This window comes from Ahaetulla prasina, chromosome 2, assembly GCF_028640845.1.
Source record: "Ahaetulla prasina isolate Xishuangbanna chromosome 2, ASM2864084v1, whole genome shotgun sequence".
Taxonomy (NCBI): Eukaryota; Metazoa; Chordata; class Lepidosauria; order Squamata; family Colubridae; genus Ahaetulla; species Ahaetulla prasina.
Window position 1 is genome coordinate 270,482,249 of NC_080540.1, and position 17,878 is coordinate 270,500,126.

The following is a 17,878-nucleotide window of genomic DNA, read 5'->3' on the forward strand; positions in this document are numbered from 1 at the left end:
GGAATTACAGTTGGATAGCAGACTTTTAAATTCTTTTTTTATACTTCTTCAGAATGTTAGTTTTAACATAAATAAATCTTAAAAAAAGAACGCAAAGGGTAATTGGGTTCTATACATAACCATTATAACCATGCCTTATTTTAAATATTCCAAGAAAAATATAATGGATAACCCAAATAGGAGAAAACTGGAACTGCAGTGGTACAAAGGAACATCTAAAATCTAATTTCAGATCTCCCTTTTACTCCTCTATAAAATATTTCTAGTTCTCTTAGTTTTTCCTGTTTGCAACATAAAAATGTGATATAATTTAATGACTGAATATTTAACCTCTTGAAAGATTAGAATTATTCAGATTTGATCTACAGAGTTCTGAGTTTAATACAATAGGCAGATAATTTAAGTTTAGGACTAGATTTTGTAAAATTATAATGGTATTATATTCAAAGTGTGGCCGTACTTAAATAACAATTTGAGAAATGTTAAATAATGATTATTTAATGGAAGTTATTTATTATCATAGTCTTCCTTATTTATTACACAAGTAAATTACTGATTGTAGACAAGCTAATTAGAGGAAATAAATTTGGATGGTCATTCTGTTTATATTTATAAATTAACATTTCTTTCAAGGTTGATAATTTGGACAGTTGAAGAAACATAGCTGCATCTCTAATAATTATTTATGATTGTAGATATACTTCCTCTGATAGTGTTAATATTTGCTGACTGTAGGAAAAGCCTGGTTGAAAAGTTAATGCAGCATGCTTTTCTAAAAACATTTGATTGAGATTATTGCTTAAATATTTAAAAAGCATAATAAATTTTAACTGCTTTTTGACCTTCAATTTTTTTTTAGTATTCCTGAGTTTTAAAACATGTTGATTAGTTTCCTGAAACTGAAATACGTAATATTTTTGCAGGAATACATTTGGAACTTTACAGAAATCCAGAGAACATTTTGTTTTTTTACAAGAACAATGATTTTTAAAGGCACTATTGTGAAAAACAAGCAAAAACATTCCCATAATAGCAAGGATGAAATGTTGCCAATCATATTGAACAAAATAATCTTCCACTGAAGAGAGGAAGAGAATAATTTCTCACTTCCTCCTATTTTGTATTTTTTCTATGGGGCTCCTCAGTTCTGAGGATAATAAAAAAATTGCCCTCTCACAGTTTATTGGCACATAGATTCTTCTGCCAGCAGATGCCATCCAAAATCTATTAAAATTCTCAGCTGTGAAATGAGGTATTTTGTAGGAGCAATAGATTTGTAATAGAATTGGAAACCATTAAATAGAATCCTCTCTCAGTGAATTCTTCAAATCAAACATTTGATGTTGGTTTCATTGACTAATAATTTAAGTGATTTTTGTGCCAAATGTCTGTAGGATTGTGACAATTCTGTATTAACTAAATCCAATTAATATGAAAGTGAAGAACAGTATTAATTTTCAAAATTCGATATTATTTTCAGATGAAGAACATACTTTTGCATATATAATAGCAGTTTTGAATAACAAATCAGTGGAATAAATTACAATTCCAAAAATTAAGAATCTATTTTAGGACTGTATCTTCTTTCTTGTACATAAATTCTTCCTCCTGCTTTTTGATTCCTAAAATGGCATTGAAGAGACATTTCAGAATGGGGTGATTTGTTTCCTGTTCATGTGAAATAATTTCTTCCATATGAATATGAGTTTTGTATTTTTCTGTATGAATACATATTGCATTTACTTCTACCATGTCTCCTGAAATGCTTTTTATTATCCCTTTTGTGTCTTGTGATTATTTCCTTTTATAATACTATCATTCTGGTTCTGTTATGTATTTAAATATTTACAGTATTAGTATATGGAAACATAAGGTTTGTTCCAGTAGTTTTAATAAGTATAATCTCATTTACAGCTATTATTAGAACATCAGGATGCCATTGCTCCGGACCAAAATGATGTCTTAAATGAACTGTTAGAAGGGTTGGGGAAAGTTCCAGATGTAGAGACTTTTCTTGGTAAGAAAATACAACAAAAACCACAAAAAGGCAACTAAAAGATTGTATATAACCTATGCATAGATTTAGAACAATATCTGTTAAACAAGAGCAATAGTTTTGTTTAGTTAATGCAAGTTCTCGGGATTTTTGTTTGTTTGAAAATGTATTTCCTTTCTTCACAATGGAAGTTGCATAACCACCCACACCCACACCGGACCCCTGAAAACATTACATAGAGTTCTGGACAAAAATAATATGATCTCAATCAAAGTGAACTGGATGCATATATTTTCTTAGTGTAGCTAAGGTATTGCCCAAGTGAATATATGGCCATGAAAAGGGTACATTTGATGAAATCAAGTTCAGAATGAATAAAGAGAAGATTGTGAGGTGGTCCACTTTCTACTTAAGGTTTGGTCTGAGAGCCTGATTAGCAGCATAACAAGACATTTCTCCCCTATATCTGCAGATGTCTGCTAGGAAAGAAGCTGATACTAAGATACGCTCTACAGACTTGTGACTCAACATTCTTATTCCTTAACATTACTTTAATTTTATGAAGTAAAGATTTGGAAGACACGTTTTAACTTTTCCAGCATTCTCAATATATATATTTCTTCCCTCTTAGAACTTGCAATACAGAGTCTCATGTAATTCAATATAGTCAGTAGATTCATAGTCCTTTCTGTCAGCATATGATTTTAGATTCATTTTTTTTTTATCTGGTGTTTTGCCAGCTGAAAAGTAAGTAAGCTACATATGCGTACATGTATATGTGAATATGAAAATCAAAAGTTAATGCCAGAACTGATTATTAGAAAAAGCACAGGAGCATTTTCGCAAGCTATTAATTGTTTTTGCAGATAATTGAGATTCTTAAATTGATAAAAATGAAAATAGTATTTTTTCACAGATCTCCAATAATATCAGATCATATGTATGAGAACTGTCAGAGAAACTCCAGCATCTTGTGTGTATGCTAATCAAATCTTTAACAAAAGCAATCCACAGAATGACTCATTTTAATCAGAATGGCATGTAGCATAGAGTCAGCTGGCTATAAATTTCTTATCTCTTTTATTCCCATAACTATCCACACTAGAATAACATGTTTAAGTAATTGAACTAGAAAATATACTTTGTATAGTTCATACATAAAATCTTCCTGAATTTTTGCTGTGATTGAAAAGTTTTTTAAAGTAAGCATTACCTGGGTAGTGTTTCTTTCTCGGTTTTTGTTCTGATTTTGCATTTTTTTAAGAAAATCATAAGCAAAAAGTTGGAAGTGCTAACTTTTTTTTTCTCTGCAGGGGAAGGAGCTATTGATCCCAATGATCCAAACAAGGAAAATACTTTAAATCAGCTTGTTAAAACAGAAATATCTCTTTCACTGACCAGGAAATACGATTTACGGGAAGGGGAAGAACAAGACATTAAAGGCCTAATGATAAAGTATGTTTTTAAAATATATGGTATTGTATTGGTATGGTATTGAAAAGGCTTTTGTCAATGAATTGTACTTATTACTAATAATTGTGTTCTTCAGCGACTGAAAATCTTTATGTAGACTTTGACTACATGATGAGAAGAAGTATTAGACAGTAATAAATATACAGTAGTGGTCAAAATTGTGGAAACCTTTTGGTAAAAGTGTACTTTTGACCTTTGATGGCTAATAACACCACTTTTGGGGGGAGTTTCAAGATAATAATATTCCACTGCTGGAATGGCCTGGGAATAGCCCAGACCTTAACCCAATTGAAAATCTATGGAGCCAACTAAAGAAACTTGTTAGTCAGAAGCAACCCAGCAATAAAACCCAGTTAATAGAAGCAATCATTCAATCTTGGTTTCACATTGTAACAGCTACAGAACTAAAAGACTTGGTTAACTCCATGGGAAGACATTGTAAGGCCATAATTCATGCTAAAGGTTACCCAACTAAGTATTAATTGACATGATAATTTTTCTATGGTGATCTTTTTTGTATATCTCATTTTTTTCTATGTGTTTCACTTTTCTTCTTTATACTGTAACTGCTATTCTAATAGCAAATCCTTCAAAAAAGTTATTGATTTTCATTCTTGATTAAATAATCTTTCCATTGATATATAATTTTATGGTACTGTATGTATGTATGTGTCTGTATGTATATAAAAACATTATTTAAGCCCAATAGGTTTAATACTGAGTTTTATAATCATTCTTAAAATCACAAATGCATAGTGATAGCTATTTAGAAATTTCCTTAATTCCTGTCATATTATTAAGTGCAATGTTGGATTTGTGTGATGGTATTTGTCTGGGTCTCTAAATTAAAATGCTATTGGAAAGTTCATAGAAAGAACACTGAAGTGGTTTCATGATAAGGTTACATGAAAAAGACACTGAGCAGCAGGACATAGATTAGACTTTCAGGAAACCAGAGGAAACATCTGCCTTGGATGTGTACATTTAGAAATATTTGAACTGCCCTTTTATAAAAAGAACAGAGACGTTCTGTGGGAATATGATGAAAATTAACTTCTACTGATGCTATTTAGTTCTTAGTAGAGAAGGAGTTTCAGGTCATTTCTATGTGTTGTGATTTATCTGTCTGTCTATGTTCTATCTACATGTGGTTTGCTTTATGGTGTCTGGGAGCATGAATACAGCACCTGTTTACAATTACTTCTCTAAATTTTCCTGGAATCTCACAGCTGCCCCTTGCAACACCTGCACAATCCTAGACCTTTTATTAAAATAACTGAACAAATTATGCCATTCTTAAAAAGCATGAAAAGTTCAGTTCATAAACAACTGAAGGAAAAAGCAATATAGGTAGTCCTCAACTTACAACTACAGTTGAGCCAAACACTTTCATTTCTAAACAAGACAGTTATTAAGTGAGTCATACCCCAGGCAGTTCCAGGTGTCAATGTTGATTTGAAGGCTCATACATACATTTGCAGAGAGCATGCTACAGAAATCAATCAACATAAAGCCACAATTAAACAAGACTATGCTTATGGTAGTCTGAAAATTCATCAATGTTGAAAGTACTTGCTATCGCTTCTAGATTTCATTTAGTAATTCTTTGCCTGGATAGGTTGCATTCTCTCATGCCTTCAGATACCTATACCTCCTCTTTTGATTATATATTCACATTTTTTATTAGAGTTAGTGGGGTCTCCCACTAGGTCTTATCTAGTACTCCTCAGGGAGGATCAATATTTATATGGGAAGATTCTATTGATATAGTGAGAATTATTTCTGAATAGATATCTATATATAAAATAATGTAGCAGTCTTTAATAACTATCCATTAATCACAATTTCTCTGATTGTTTCATTAAGAACAAAAAGGCTAATTATGGATGTAATACAAGCTCAGCCTGGGGAGTCACTTGCAAAAATTCTGGAAATACCAGCTTCTGAATTTCAGGTAACAAGTCCATTTTGGATGAATCTGAATATTTCAATTCCGAAATAATATTGTAAAACACAAATAAGCGAATATATTCTTAAAGTAAAATAGCCATTTCCATTCTGGAGAATAATTGAATAACAAGTACGTTATGTGTTTATTCTGCCCTATTTCCAATAACTTAGATTAGCACTCTTGAGTCTTTCTTCTACCTTCATTTAGAAGCTAGGATAATGTGATTAGTGCAGGATGATTCCCTAGATCCGTGATGACGAACCTATGGCACACGTGGTGGAAATGGCACACAGATCCATGTCACCCGGCACACGTGGTGTCACCCATTCCTCTTCTGGGTTTTCAGGGCACGCATGCGCACCAGGCAGCTAGTCTGCTGGTTACTGGTGCACATACACGCGTGACAATCAGCTGGCCTTAATGTCTTAGCATGTGTGCGCATCAGCCATGCCATCATTGCTTGCATGCAGCCCCGGGACATCCACTCCTTGCCAGCCAGGAGCACTGCCACCAGTCACTCCCCTGAGCCCAGCTACCTGCCTGCCTCAACACTAGCACTGCCATTGCAAGGAAAGGCCCCAAGGCTGAGCTGCCTGGGATCCACATGGGCTGCTGCAGGGGGAGGCCAGGTATGGCTGGCTGGATGCTGCCCAGAACACGAGGCTGGCAGGAGGAGGAGCTGCTGCTGCCTCTTAGCTGGGACGAACGGCCTGCTGATGCAGGCTGCTGCCATTCTCTTTCCCCCACCAGCTGCTCCTACCACTGCCAGGGAAGTGGCTGTGCAAGAACTGCTGCCGCCTGGGGTGAGGGGGTGGTGGCAAGGATGGCCGGTCCAGGGCTTCCCTGTCTCCCTGCCCAAACAGGCTTCTGGCATAGTCCCAGGCCTCTGGGCGGAGGGAGGGAAGCCCCGGCCTGCTGCTCCTGCCGCCGCCGCCACCTCGCCTCTGGCAACTGTGGTTCTTGTGCTGCCGCTTCCCCAGAAGCACCAGGAGCAGTTGGCGGGGGAGAGAGGGCCGTGGAAGGCTGCGGTGGCAGCCCGTTTGTGCCAGCTAAGAGACAGAGGCTATTCTGGAGCACCAGAAGGAGAAGCTGCTGGTGGGGAGCCGAACTGCCCCAGGAGGACTGGAGGAGAGCACAGCTCCTTACTCATGGAGACCCACTGGTGGAGAAGCGGTCACAGTAAGCGGTAAGAGGCGCACTGACCAGGAAGCGGCCAACTTTTGCTGGCACAAACTGCCCACCTCACGCTCTGGCCAGCGTCCAGCCATGCCAGTCATGCCTTGGAATAATGACTTTCCAGGCCAAAATGGGGCACGGGGGCAAACCGCATGTGCGGGGGCAAGCATGTGCAATGCGGGATGCATGCGCGGGGTGGAGCATGGGGGGTCGTAAGCGCATGTGAGGGATTGTATTGCATTATGTGTGCTGGCACACGCGCTCGCACACACACTTTCAGCACGCAATGAGAAAAAGATTCACCATCACTGCCCTAGACCCGATAGCTTAGCCTTCCCTAACCTGATGATTTCCAGACATGGTGAACTACAGAACCCAGTCAGCAGAGTTTCAGATCATGCTGGCTAGAGTGTCCCTGATCTCAGAAAATTGGGATACCACTATTTGTTTCTCTAATGAGAGGTTTCTCCTTCAACATGGTATATGTGATTGGATAGAAAGATCAAAAACATTCTGAGAAAATGTCAGGAGCTGCATCACAGTATTTATGTTTACATGCTTTTACATATTGCTCTACCTAATCTACAAATATTACTGTAAGAAAATAGATGTCAAAAAGCTGTAGTCATTAAAATTTTGGATGAGGACTGAGAAGACTCTTTTTTTTTTTCCGGGCAAAATTTTTTATTTTCCATAAGAATTCCCACAATTTGACCAGTGTACAATACAATCACTTATCCAACCATCGATCCTATACTCAAAGACTGAGAAGACTCTTAATAATGGAAACTTTATCATAAAAACTCCCTGGATGACATATTTTCTCTCAATTACCTTCCAGCGTAATTATTGTGGGGATAAAATCAAGAAAAGTCCATACGCCAGTTGCTTTCAGCCCTTTAGAGAAATATTTACAGAGATGTATTGCTGGAGTACTATCCAAATACGAAAATATTTGGAGGAGAAGAAAGTATCTAGAAGAATGGTTATAAAGGAAATGTTGAAGAGATTGGAGAGGCTAAATAAATTCTTAACCACTACATTGCTTTCCTTACATACTATCTCTGTCTGTTAGGAAATATTTGTGTTGTAATAACAGAACTAAAAATACCTCTTGCCTTAGGCTTATTTTTTAATCCACTTTTAAAAAGGGTTATTCCTAGTAAGGAAACCAGTGTAGGGGTAAGAACTAAGAACTAAAGCTAAGCATTCCGGATTCAAGTCTGCCCTCAGGCACAGGAACTCACTGGGTGATTTTTGATTAGTCATTCACAGCCCAACAAGCACACAGATTGCTGTAGGATAAAATGAGGAAATATATCTCCTGGATGTCAAGGAAGCCATCTTAACCTCCAGAAGAAAAGACAGGATATGAATCTAAGAAGAAATATGGATAAAGCCAGCCATCTAAAAATGCTACAACTCTCTGCTGCTATACCACTGCAATGTCTGTCTTTATTGTTGAATCTTCCTTGATGCCTGCCTAATGTGTTCATTAGATATATTGGCTTTGTGTTTTCATGAAAAGATAGAATATGCTATTCTTAATTCTGATATGAACATATAAACTTGCTTATGTAAAAGGTCGTAATCTTTCTCTACCTATGAATATATCTTGCTATTTTTTCTTAGGAAACGGAACACATGAAAATAATAGAAAAACGTGCAATTTTGGATTCTAAAACACCAGAGAAAATGAAACATAGTCGATCTATTCTTGAAGAAGGGCAGTTACCATTAGAACAAAAGAAAAGAAAAATCCAAAGAAACCTGCGAACATTGGAACAAGCTGGACTGGTTTCATCTGAAAACAAATATCAAGAAATCATCAATGAAATAGCCAAGGTTGTAGCAATATTATTATATTTTTCCAATCATTTTCTGCTTTTCATCTTGAATATAATAGGTTCATTTTGAGTAAAATAGCATGTTGTAAAGTGAAATATAAGCATTGATGAAATATTCCTAGTAACCTAAATTAAAGAAATGATAGGCTTGGGTATCTGAATATGATATTTGTTCATGAATTTTAAATATATAATTGTTTTATTATAAACTTACTTTAACTGCAAGTTCATGCTGCAATGACTCTTAGTTATTCTCTGAACTATACTTTAAAAACAGTTGTGGTAATGAACTACATGATGCAGCTTCAGTATGTTTAATTTAGTTGCCTGAATTGTAAAGATTCGTACATAGTGTTCATTTTTAAAGTACAAGGATGGTTTTGCAATTATCATGTAGAAAGTATAGCGCAGTCAGCTTCTCCATAATAGCACAATGTCCCAGTTACTTGCTTCCTAAATACCAATATTGAATCTCAGTGTGAATACTGGTTATGAAATTAAACATTATGTAGCATCACAATGACCACTTCGTTTGAATAAAGAGGCTGTTATTTTCTATTGTGTTCCTATTGCTTATAAGTTGCCTAGAGTCACTATGAGTGAGCAAGTGGCCATATAAATTTCCTAAATAAATAAATGAACAACTGCTTTGCCAATATAGATAGTCCTTGATTTACAACCAGTTGTTTAGTGACTGTTTAAAGTTATAATGGCACTGAAAAAGTGACTTATGACCATTGTTAACACTTACGACCGTTGCAGCATCCCCATGGTCATGTAATCAAAATTTGGACACTTGGCAACTGGCTTGTACCTGTGACAGTTGCAATGTCCATAGGACATGTGATCACCTTTTGTGATCTTCTGACAAGCAAAGTCAATGGGGAAACTAGATTCACTTAATAACTGTGTTGCTAATTTAGCAACTGCAGTGATTCACTTAACAACTGCGGTAAGAAAGGTTGTAAAATGGAGCAAAACCTATTTACCAAGTGTCTTGTTTAGCAACAGAAATTTTGTGGTCAGCTATGTCATAAATTGAGGATTACCTGTAAAAGCATAAACAGCAATTATCCTTCAGATTCCTATCATTCTTTTCCTAAAATCTTATTCTTGCAGTTTTCTAAGGTAGGTTTGTTTGCAGATTTTAAAAAATCCAGTAAGGAAATGAGTTTTTCTCTTCTGAAATGATTTTTTAGGATATCAGAAATCAAAGAAGATACAGACAACATCGAAAAGCAGAGTTGGTAAAACTTCAGCAGACACTGAATGCACTCAATTCCAAGAAAGCTTTTTATGAAGATCAAATAAATTATTACAATACCTACATTAAAACATGTTTAGATAATTTGACAAGAAAGTGAGTAAAATCTTTTTATATATAAAGAAAATACTTTCTATGGCAAATGTTTGCATTATTGTTATCTGTTATAGCCAATGGTGGGATTCAGCCAGTTCGGACGAAGTGGTAGTTAAATTGCTGGCTGGCTCCACCCCGCCCAGGAGTCCCCCTGTGCCCCATTTTGGTTCCCAGGTAAGTGCAGGGAGGCCTCCTAGACCCAAAACTGTGCGGAGGGTACAGTGCCCCCCGCAGCCGTTTTTGCTTCCAGGGAGTGCAGGAGGCTGAGTGGTGCCTGTCACACCCCCGGCCATGCTCACCATGGCCACGCCCACCCAACCAACCGGTCATTAGGGCAGAGAACCGGTTGTTAAATTATTTGAATCCCACCACTGGTTACACCTTATTAAAAATCAAAACTATGCTGTTTTATGTTAGAAAATAAATTATTGACCCTTTTAAATATTTAAAGAAATCTTAAGGACATTGGCTCTACAGATGCCACTAAGATGAACCTCTCAACTTAGGCAATGCAGACTATTTTTCATAATTATATGGATGGTTACATACCCTGTTTTCCCCAAAACAAATCATCCCCTGATAATAAGCCAAATTGGGCTTTTGAGCGCATGGGCAATAAGGCCAAGTGCTTTTTTTCAGGGTTCAAAAAAATATAAGAAAGGGTCTTATTTTCAGGGAAACATGGTATTTTAATATAAAACAGCTTGGTGCTGTGAAAAAAAATTGAGACACTGTGAGTGTTATGAATCAAAAAGGTTTGGGAGCCTCTGGTGTAATGAATGTCATTCTGTATGCTTTCAAATAAGCAACTTCATATGTAAAGCAAGTGATTTTTTCTAGAAGCTGGTATTATTCAAGGATTGTCAATTTATGTCCTTTAGATCAGGGGTCCCCAACCCCTGCGTTCCAGACCAGCACTGCTCTGCCAGCACAAGCAAGCAAAGTCCCATCTGTGCATACATCAGATCTAGGCAGCTCACAAAATCCACCCCCCACCATTTGTGGAAAAAATGCCCTCCACAGAACCAGTCCCTGGTGCCCAAAAAATTGGGGGGCCACTGCTTTAGATGCAGACTCTGGGAACGTTGCATTAATATTGAAGAAATTCAGTACCAAAATTTATTATTTATTTATTTATTTGATTTGATTTTTATACCGCCCTTCTCCCGAAGGACTCAGGGCAGTGTACAGGCATAATAAAACCGACAATACAATATACAAGTTTAAAATACGATTTAAAAAACTTATTTAAATTAGCCCAGTGATTAAAATTTACCATACTAAAAAAAACCGTTTAAAATTAATAAATTTAACATTAAAATCCCAATTTAAGCCAGCCCCGCGCGGATAAAAAGATGAGTCTTGAGTTTGCGGCGAAATGTCCGAAGGTCAGGTATTTGGCGTAAACCCGGGGGAAGCTCGTTCCAGAGTGTGGGAGCCCCCACAGAAAATGATTGATCACTGATTGTGCCATTTTAAATAAAACAAGTAGGAAGAGAGAGTGAATGTATTGTGCACTGCAAGTTAAACCAGATAAATCGGGGGTGTCAAACTTGCGGCCTGCGGGCCAGATACATCATGCGCTAGCCATGCACACCCATTTTAGCAAAGGGGGGAAAAGTCGTGATACATCAAATGACCACAATGTGATGCTGTGATATTGACACAGCTGAGATAAATTATGTCTTTAAGATCTCTAAACCTAAAAACAAAAAATTTCTCTAGCAACTACACTATGTTATGGGACACAATATTTTGCCCATAGTTCTAGATGGACAAAATATTATTAATGAATATATTCCCTTCCACAGACTGAAAAAAATGCCTCCCCCTTACACTTCTGAAGCACATAATTTAGGGTCTATGACAATTCGCCACGGCCAACTCGCTGCAGGACAACTCACTAAGGCCATCTCGTCACAGGAGAACTCACTGCGGGACAAGAGTTACACCGTAGCAAAGAAATGGTGGCATAGAATTATTAAAGAAAGTATGCAAAATGAGGGAAGAATAAAATGTGAATGGCAAAAATTTAAAAAAACCTTTTACTTTAAATAATTAAATAGAATTATTAAATTGTCCCATAGCGAGTTGACCTGTGGCAAGTTGTCATGGCAAGTTATCCTGCAGCAAGTTGGCTGTTGTGAGTTGGCTTCAGTGAGTTGGCCATAGCGTGCTGGCCATAGCAGGTTGGGTGTGGCAAGTTGTCCCATTCCCCATAATCAATTATCTTTATTATTGCACAGCTTTTTTCCCCAAAAGTCCAGAAATAAGGTCAGGTTTTTGAATATCCAATGTGGTTAAGGCTTCCAAGCTAGAAACCAGAAGACTATGAGTTCAAGTCCCAATTTAGCAATGAAAGTCAGCTGGATGACCTTGGGCCAGTCACTCTCTTTCAGCTCAACCTACCTCACAGGGTTATTGTAGGGAAAATAGGAGGAAGAAGGTGCATTAGGAGCCAGGGTGCCGCAGTAGTTAGAGTGTAGTACTGCAGGCTATTTCTGCTGCCTGCAATTTGGCAGTTCAAATCTCACCAGGCTCAGGGTTGACTCAGCCTTCCGCCCTTCCGAGGTGGATAAAATGAGAACCCAAATTGTTGGGGGACAGAAAAAAGGTCAGGTCTTTGTAAACTGCTTAGAGAGGGCTGTAAAGCACTATAAAGCGGTATATAAGTCTAAGTGCTATTGCTATTAGATTTGCTTGCTACCTTGAATTGTTTATTTAAAAAAATAAAGGCAGCATATAAATAAAATAAATAAATAAATAAATTTCATCCAGGCTTCGAGACATTGGGAAGATCCTGGCTCATAAAATGAGGGTGGAGGTAACGATCATCAACTCTTATTTTTATTTCATTAATTTATTAACACAGATTCCCCTTTTAACAAGTTGTTAAAAGGGGAATCTTTGCTCCTTAAAAAAAGAGAATGCCAGTATAGAGGTTGATATTGGCTTGATAAACTATTTTAAATTTGAATCTAAAAACATTTGTATTTATTTTATCTTTATCTTTATTAGCAAAAGGAAAACATGTTTCTTCTGTGACTGGCCTAACATTTGTTTACCTGATTCAATTTACAGAAATTCACGAAGATCTATTAAATTAAATGGAAAGCAAGAGGAGAAAAGTGGAAACAAACTGAAGAATATTTCACTGAAATACACGGCAGCACGACTATATGAAAAGGGAGTTATTCTAGAAATCGATGAACTTCAGCCTAATCAGTAGGTGTTGTATAGCTGATTTATCTATTCAAATGGATTTTTCATTTTAGATTTTAAATGAGTCATTTTTCACAAGTGTTTTGGTTTAACTCTGTAGTATTTTAATGTGAAATGTATTCCTACTTACAAATGCTTATTTTTCTTCTTTATAGGTTTAAGAATGTGATGTTTGAAATTACACCTGGTGAAGAGGTGGGTGACTTTGATATTAAAGCTAAATTCTTAGGTGTGGAGATGGAAAAAGTACAGCTCCATTTTCAGGTAAATTGTGTTTTTAAATCATATGTGCTTTATTAGAGGCTTTTCTAAATTATATTGCAGCATGCATTTGGGTATGCATTTAACTTGCAGCATGCATTTGGGTAGTATCTGAGGACCTATTTTGAAATGGAGGACTTCTACTGAAAAGTAGTTTACTCTTATTAAAGGGATCTTCATTTCAAACAGTAAAAAGGCAGAATTCCATCAGTTACACCCAGATCAGTTTTTGGATTTTTGCCAGGTTTATTATTGATAAACTCTGAGATAAAACATTCACTGCCACAAATTAGAAGAACTGATTAGAGCAGTGCTTTTCAACCACAGCAAATTTAAGATGTGTTGATATCAACTATCAGAATTCCTATCCATCATAGGGAATTCTGTCAGTTGAAGTCCACACATCTTCAGGTTACCATGGTTGAGAAACCCTGACATACTGTAACTGTTGACAATTTGCATAAACCTGTATTCAGTTTCTTACAGAGATACTTATGCTTTCTTGTAATGCAGGATTATAATCCTTTTTAAAGTAGTCACAATTCAGCAATACTTTGCCATTTTTGGATCTTACTGGATTTGCATTTGTCATTGGGTTTGGGTCTCTTCTTTCCCAGTGCAGGAACACTAATCTTCCCCAAAATAAAGGAAAACAAGCAGCAAACTACCATCTATTATAGCAAAAGCGACTGACTCTTCAAACTGCTTGCCTTCAGGAATAAATTTTATATTAAAGTGCATGATAATTGCTGGCTAGTATTCAACTTCTAGAGGCTCACATCAAGTTGTCTAAATAGTATATAATGTTTTCCTAGTGGACAGTTTTCTGTTTGTCTTAATTGTATCAATGGTATAAATGGTTTTGAGACTTCTTGACTTTAATTTTCAAGATTGAATTTAGGTCCATCTAACCCAGGGGTGTCAAACTCACATTGTCACGGTGGTAATTTTCCCCCCTTTGCTAAACCAGGCATGGGCGTGGCCAGCACGTGACGCATCTGGCCCGCGGGCCAGGAGTTTGACAGCCCTGTTCTAGCATTAGAAAAAATGCTAGGAGGGCTGTTTTCACATTTTGCTTGTCTTCCATGTGTAACTTATAAACATTGTTAATTCTGATTTCAATTTTAAAATACTTTCACTTTTCTTCCTTGCTGCAGGACTTGCTTCAAATGCAATATGAAGGTGTTTCTGTAATGAAAATGTTTGAGAAAGCTAAAGTGAATGTAAACCTCCTGATTTTTCTGCTGAATAAGAAATTCTACGGAAAATGATTCACTACATTTTGTTCCAATCAAGTCCCAGTTCTGGCTGTAGCTTAAATATTTAAATCTCTTATACAACAGATCTTTCTTCAAGGCAGCCCGGAAGAAATTACCTGTGTGCCTTTTTCATCCTTTGATAATATAATAATAAAATAAGAAACTATGAATCAGCTTAAAACACTTCATGATTTCTGTGGTGTTGGTACTCAATTTAAAAAGATAAGATCAAGTGACATCCAAACACTGTATGTCTGATTTTAAAGATATTGACATTTGAACAGCATATATAGAAATCTTACCTCAGTAAAATTATATATGTATAAATCAGTATCAAGTAAAGTTTTCCTTATTATTCATAGGAAAAATAATTTCTAATATGAGTCTCTAAAGAATAGCTTTGGCAAATATTTCTTAAGTGCTATTTTTCCAGAAGCCTGTCAATTGTAAAAGGAATTATTGTATAATTCAAAGTTTTATAAGTAATAATAAATTTAACATTTACTGTATAAAATATATATTTTGCAATTCATTCCTATTAAAAATGCACTACTGCCTCAATAAAATCTATACACAGCCTTTTAATTTAAGTATAAAGAAGTAATTGGAATAGTGATCTGTTTTTTGTAGTGTATTTGAGGTATTTTAAATAAATTGTGCCTGTCTTTTTTGTAAGAAAACAAAAAAAAATCACAAATAAAATGCAATAAATCATCATCTAGTAAATTTTTTAATTTTCTTTCAATAACTAGTTTTTTTATAGCTAGTCGGGAGGACTCAAAAAATGCAGTAATACTGCTGGACCTGCTTATGCAAGTAAATTAAAGAATTTCTTGCTCCATTTCCAACAATGGACTATTCCTTTTAAATTTTGCAATGGCTTTGATAGAACATGAGTTGACTACAAAATCAAGGCAGTAACCCAGATTTTCCGTAACTATAACTGTATTGATTTTTTTAAAAAATATGCCAAGTTAAAAGGTAAACAGTGATAGAAAATTAGAAAAAGGCTCAAAAAATTATAAAAATGTGTCAAAAAGGAAAATAGAAAAATGATGAGTTCTGACTTTCTTTGATTCAGATATATAGATGATATATAAAGATTTAGATATATAGAACCTTATACTTCTCCTGCCTTATCTGATCTGCCTCTGCTTCAGCTCCCACCTACCTACCATATCCCCATTATCTCTGGCTTTCGGCCACTCTGAATTGCATGGCTAAGTTGAAATGGCTGCTTTATTCAGCCTTCACCCCCTGCTTCACTGCCACTACCTCCAACTGACTTCATTGCTTTCCTTCTCTCATCTCCCCTCTGCTGGGCTCGCCTCTGCCTTCCCAGCCACCAGGCTCCTGGCAAGCCTGCCCCATTGCAACAGTCTCAACTTGATCCCAGCAATAGGTCATGCACGCATGATCACCGCCAACCCTCACCACTACCAGCATTGGTGAGCCCAACAGAAGAGACAAGGTGAAGAAAATGAAGGTCAGCTGGAGAAAGCAGCAGGTAGGTAGCGGTGGAATACAGCTACCTCATGTTGTCCATGCTGTGCAAGGCAACCAAAAGGTAGAGATGGAGGGGGAGATAGGTGGTGGCAGGAAGTGAAGTGGAAGCAGTTTACACAATGTAGGAGAACGCTTCCTAAGATAGCTGCAGTGATCATAAATACAGGCCAATTGCCAAGTCCCTGAATTTTGATCAGGTAACCCAGGGATGCTTCAGTGGTCATAAGTGTGATGACTGGTCATAAGTCCATTTTTTTCAAGTGCCATCATAACTTAGAGCAGTCGTTGAACAAATGGTGATAGCCTGAGGACTATCTGTATGATTGTGGTTTTATTTTGGATCCAGTAAAGGAAAGCCTCAAAGTTCAGAGGCCAAATGCAGTTTCTGAGAACAATAAAGAGAGAAGATAACAAGCCTTTTGTTTTGACATCATTTGTAGGTTTTCAGAGATATCAAGTTGACCACTGGAAAACCAGAGTTTGATTACACATTACCTTAACATTTAAAAACTATTTTACATTCATTAACAGTCTATGGGAATGTTGGCAAATCTATAGCAAATCCGTTGAAATAGTGCTGGAATTTAGGAATGAAAGAGCCAAAGTTACATTTTAATTATATACACTTATATTTATTATTTTATTTACTTATATTTGTTTAGTTGTCCCATCTTCCATGAAAGTGACTGGGTGGTGTAGAACACTAAATTAAAAAAGAATCAATACTTTAAAAACAATCACAATTTAAAAAATAATTATATATAAGCACACAAACAGGAGAGGATAATATTAATCCCAGTAAGAAAAATTGCAAAAATAATTGCAAAATCTCCCTGGCTCCCTAGAACTTTCTGGCCTGACAACACAGCCGGATCTTTTTTTTTTTTGTTTACATTTATACCCCGCCCTTCTCCGAAGACTCAGGGCGGCTTACAGTGTATAAGGCAATAGTCTCATTCTATTTGTATATTTTTACAAAGTCAACTTATTGCCCCCCCAACAATCTGGGTCCTCATTTTACCTACCTTATAAAGGATGGAAGGCTGAGTCAACCTTGGGCCGGGCTCGAACCTGCAGTAATTGCAGGCTACTGTGTTCTTAATAACAGGCTTTACCAGCGTGAGCTAAACCGGCCCCTGAGAGTATAATGTTGAGAGATGGAGCTGATATCGCTTCCAGGGACAAAAACTTCCCCAATTTGGGCATTGTAGCATTTTAAATACATTTGGATTCAAGATAAAGGAAATTTACATGGAATAAATGTCCAAGATCTCTGGAGGGCCAGGAATAAGGGTTACTCCTCTGCCCTGGTCCTATTAGACCTCTCAGCGGCTTTTGATACCATCGACCATGGTATCCTGCTGCGCCCGTTGGAGGGTTTGGGAGTGGGGGGCACCGTTTATCGGTGGTTCTCCTCCTATCTCTCTGACTGGACGCAGATGGTGTTGACGGGGGCAGAGATCAACCCCGAGGTGCCTCATGTGTGGGGTGCCACAGGGATCAATTCTCTCGCCCCTCCTGTTCAACATCTATATGAAGCTGCTGGGTGAGATCATCAGTGGTTTTGGGGTGAGGTACCAACTGTACGCTGATGACACGCAGCTGTACTTTTCCACCCCAGGCCACCCCAACGAAGCTATCGAAGTACTGTCCCGGTGTTTGGAAGCTGTACGGGTCTGGATGGGGAGAAACAGGCTCAAGCTTAATCCCTCAAGACGGAGTGGCTGTGGATGCCGGCACTCCGGTACAGTCAGCTGCAGATGCGGCTGACTGTTGGGGACGAGTCATTGGCCCCAATGGAAAGGGTGCGCAACTTAGGCGTGCTCC

General features: G+C 37.1%; 1 protein-coding gene across 2 annotated transcripts in view; it reads left to right on the forward strand.

Annotated features, from left to right (window-relative positions):
- The window catches only part of IQGAP2 (IQ motif containing GTPase activating protein 2), a 141,466-nt gene extending 126,206 nt beyond the window's left edge, over positions 1-15,260 (forward strand). For both annotated transcript variants that reach the window (XM_058169267.1, XM_058169268.1), the window contains 8 exons: positions 1,915-2,017; positions 3,310-3,451; positions 5,336-5,423; positions 8,229-8,441; positions 9,643-9,803; positions 12,885-13,028; positions 13,181-13,289; positions 14,444-15,260. In XM_058169267.1, coding sequence (XP_058025250.1) covers positions 1,915-2,017; positions 3,310-3,451; positions 5,336-5,423; positions 8,229-8,441; positions 9,643-9,803; positions 12,885-13,028; positions 13,181-13,289; positions 14,444-14,557 — 1,074 coding nt within the window. In that variant the 3' untranslated portion in view covers positions 14,558-15,260. The remainder of the gene's footprint in view (positions 1-1,914; positions 2,018-3,309; positions 3,452-5,335; positions 5,424-8,228; positions 8,442-9,642; positions 9,804-12,884; positions 13,029-13,180; positions 13,290-14,443) is intronic.
- Positions 15,261-17,878: the final 2,618 nt, after the last annotated feature.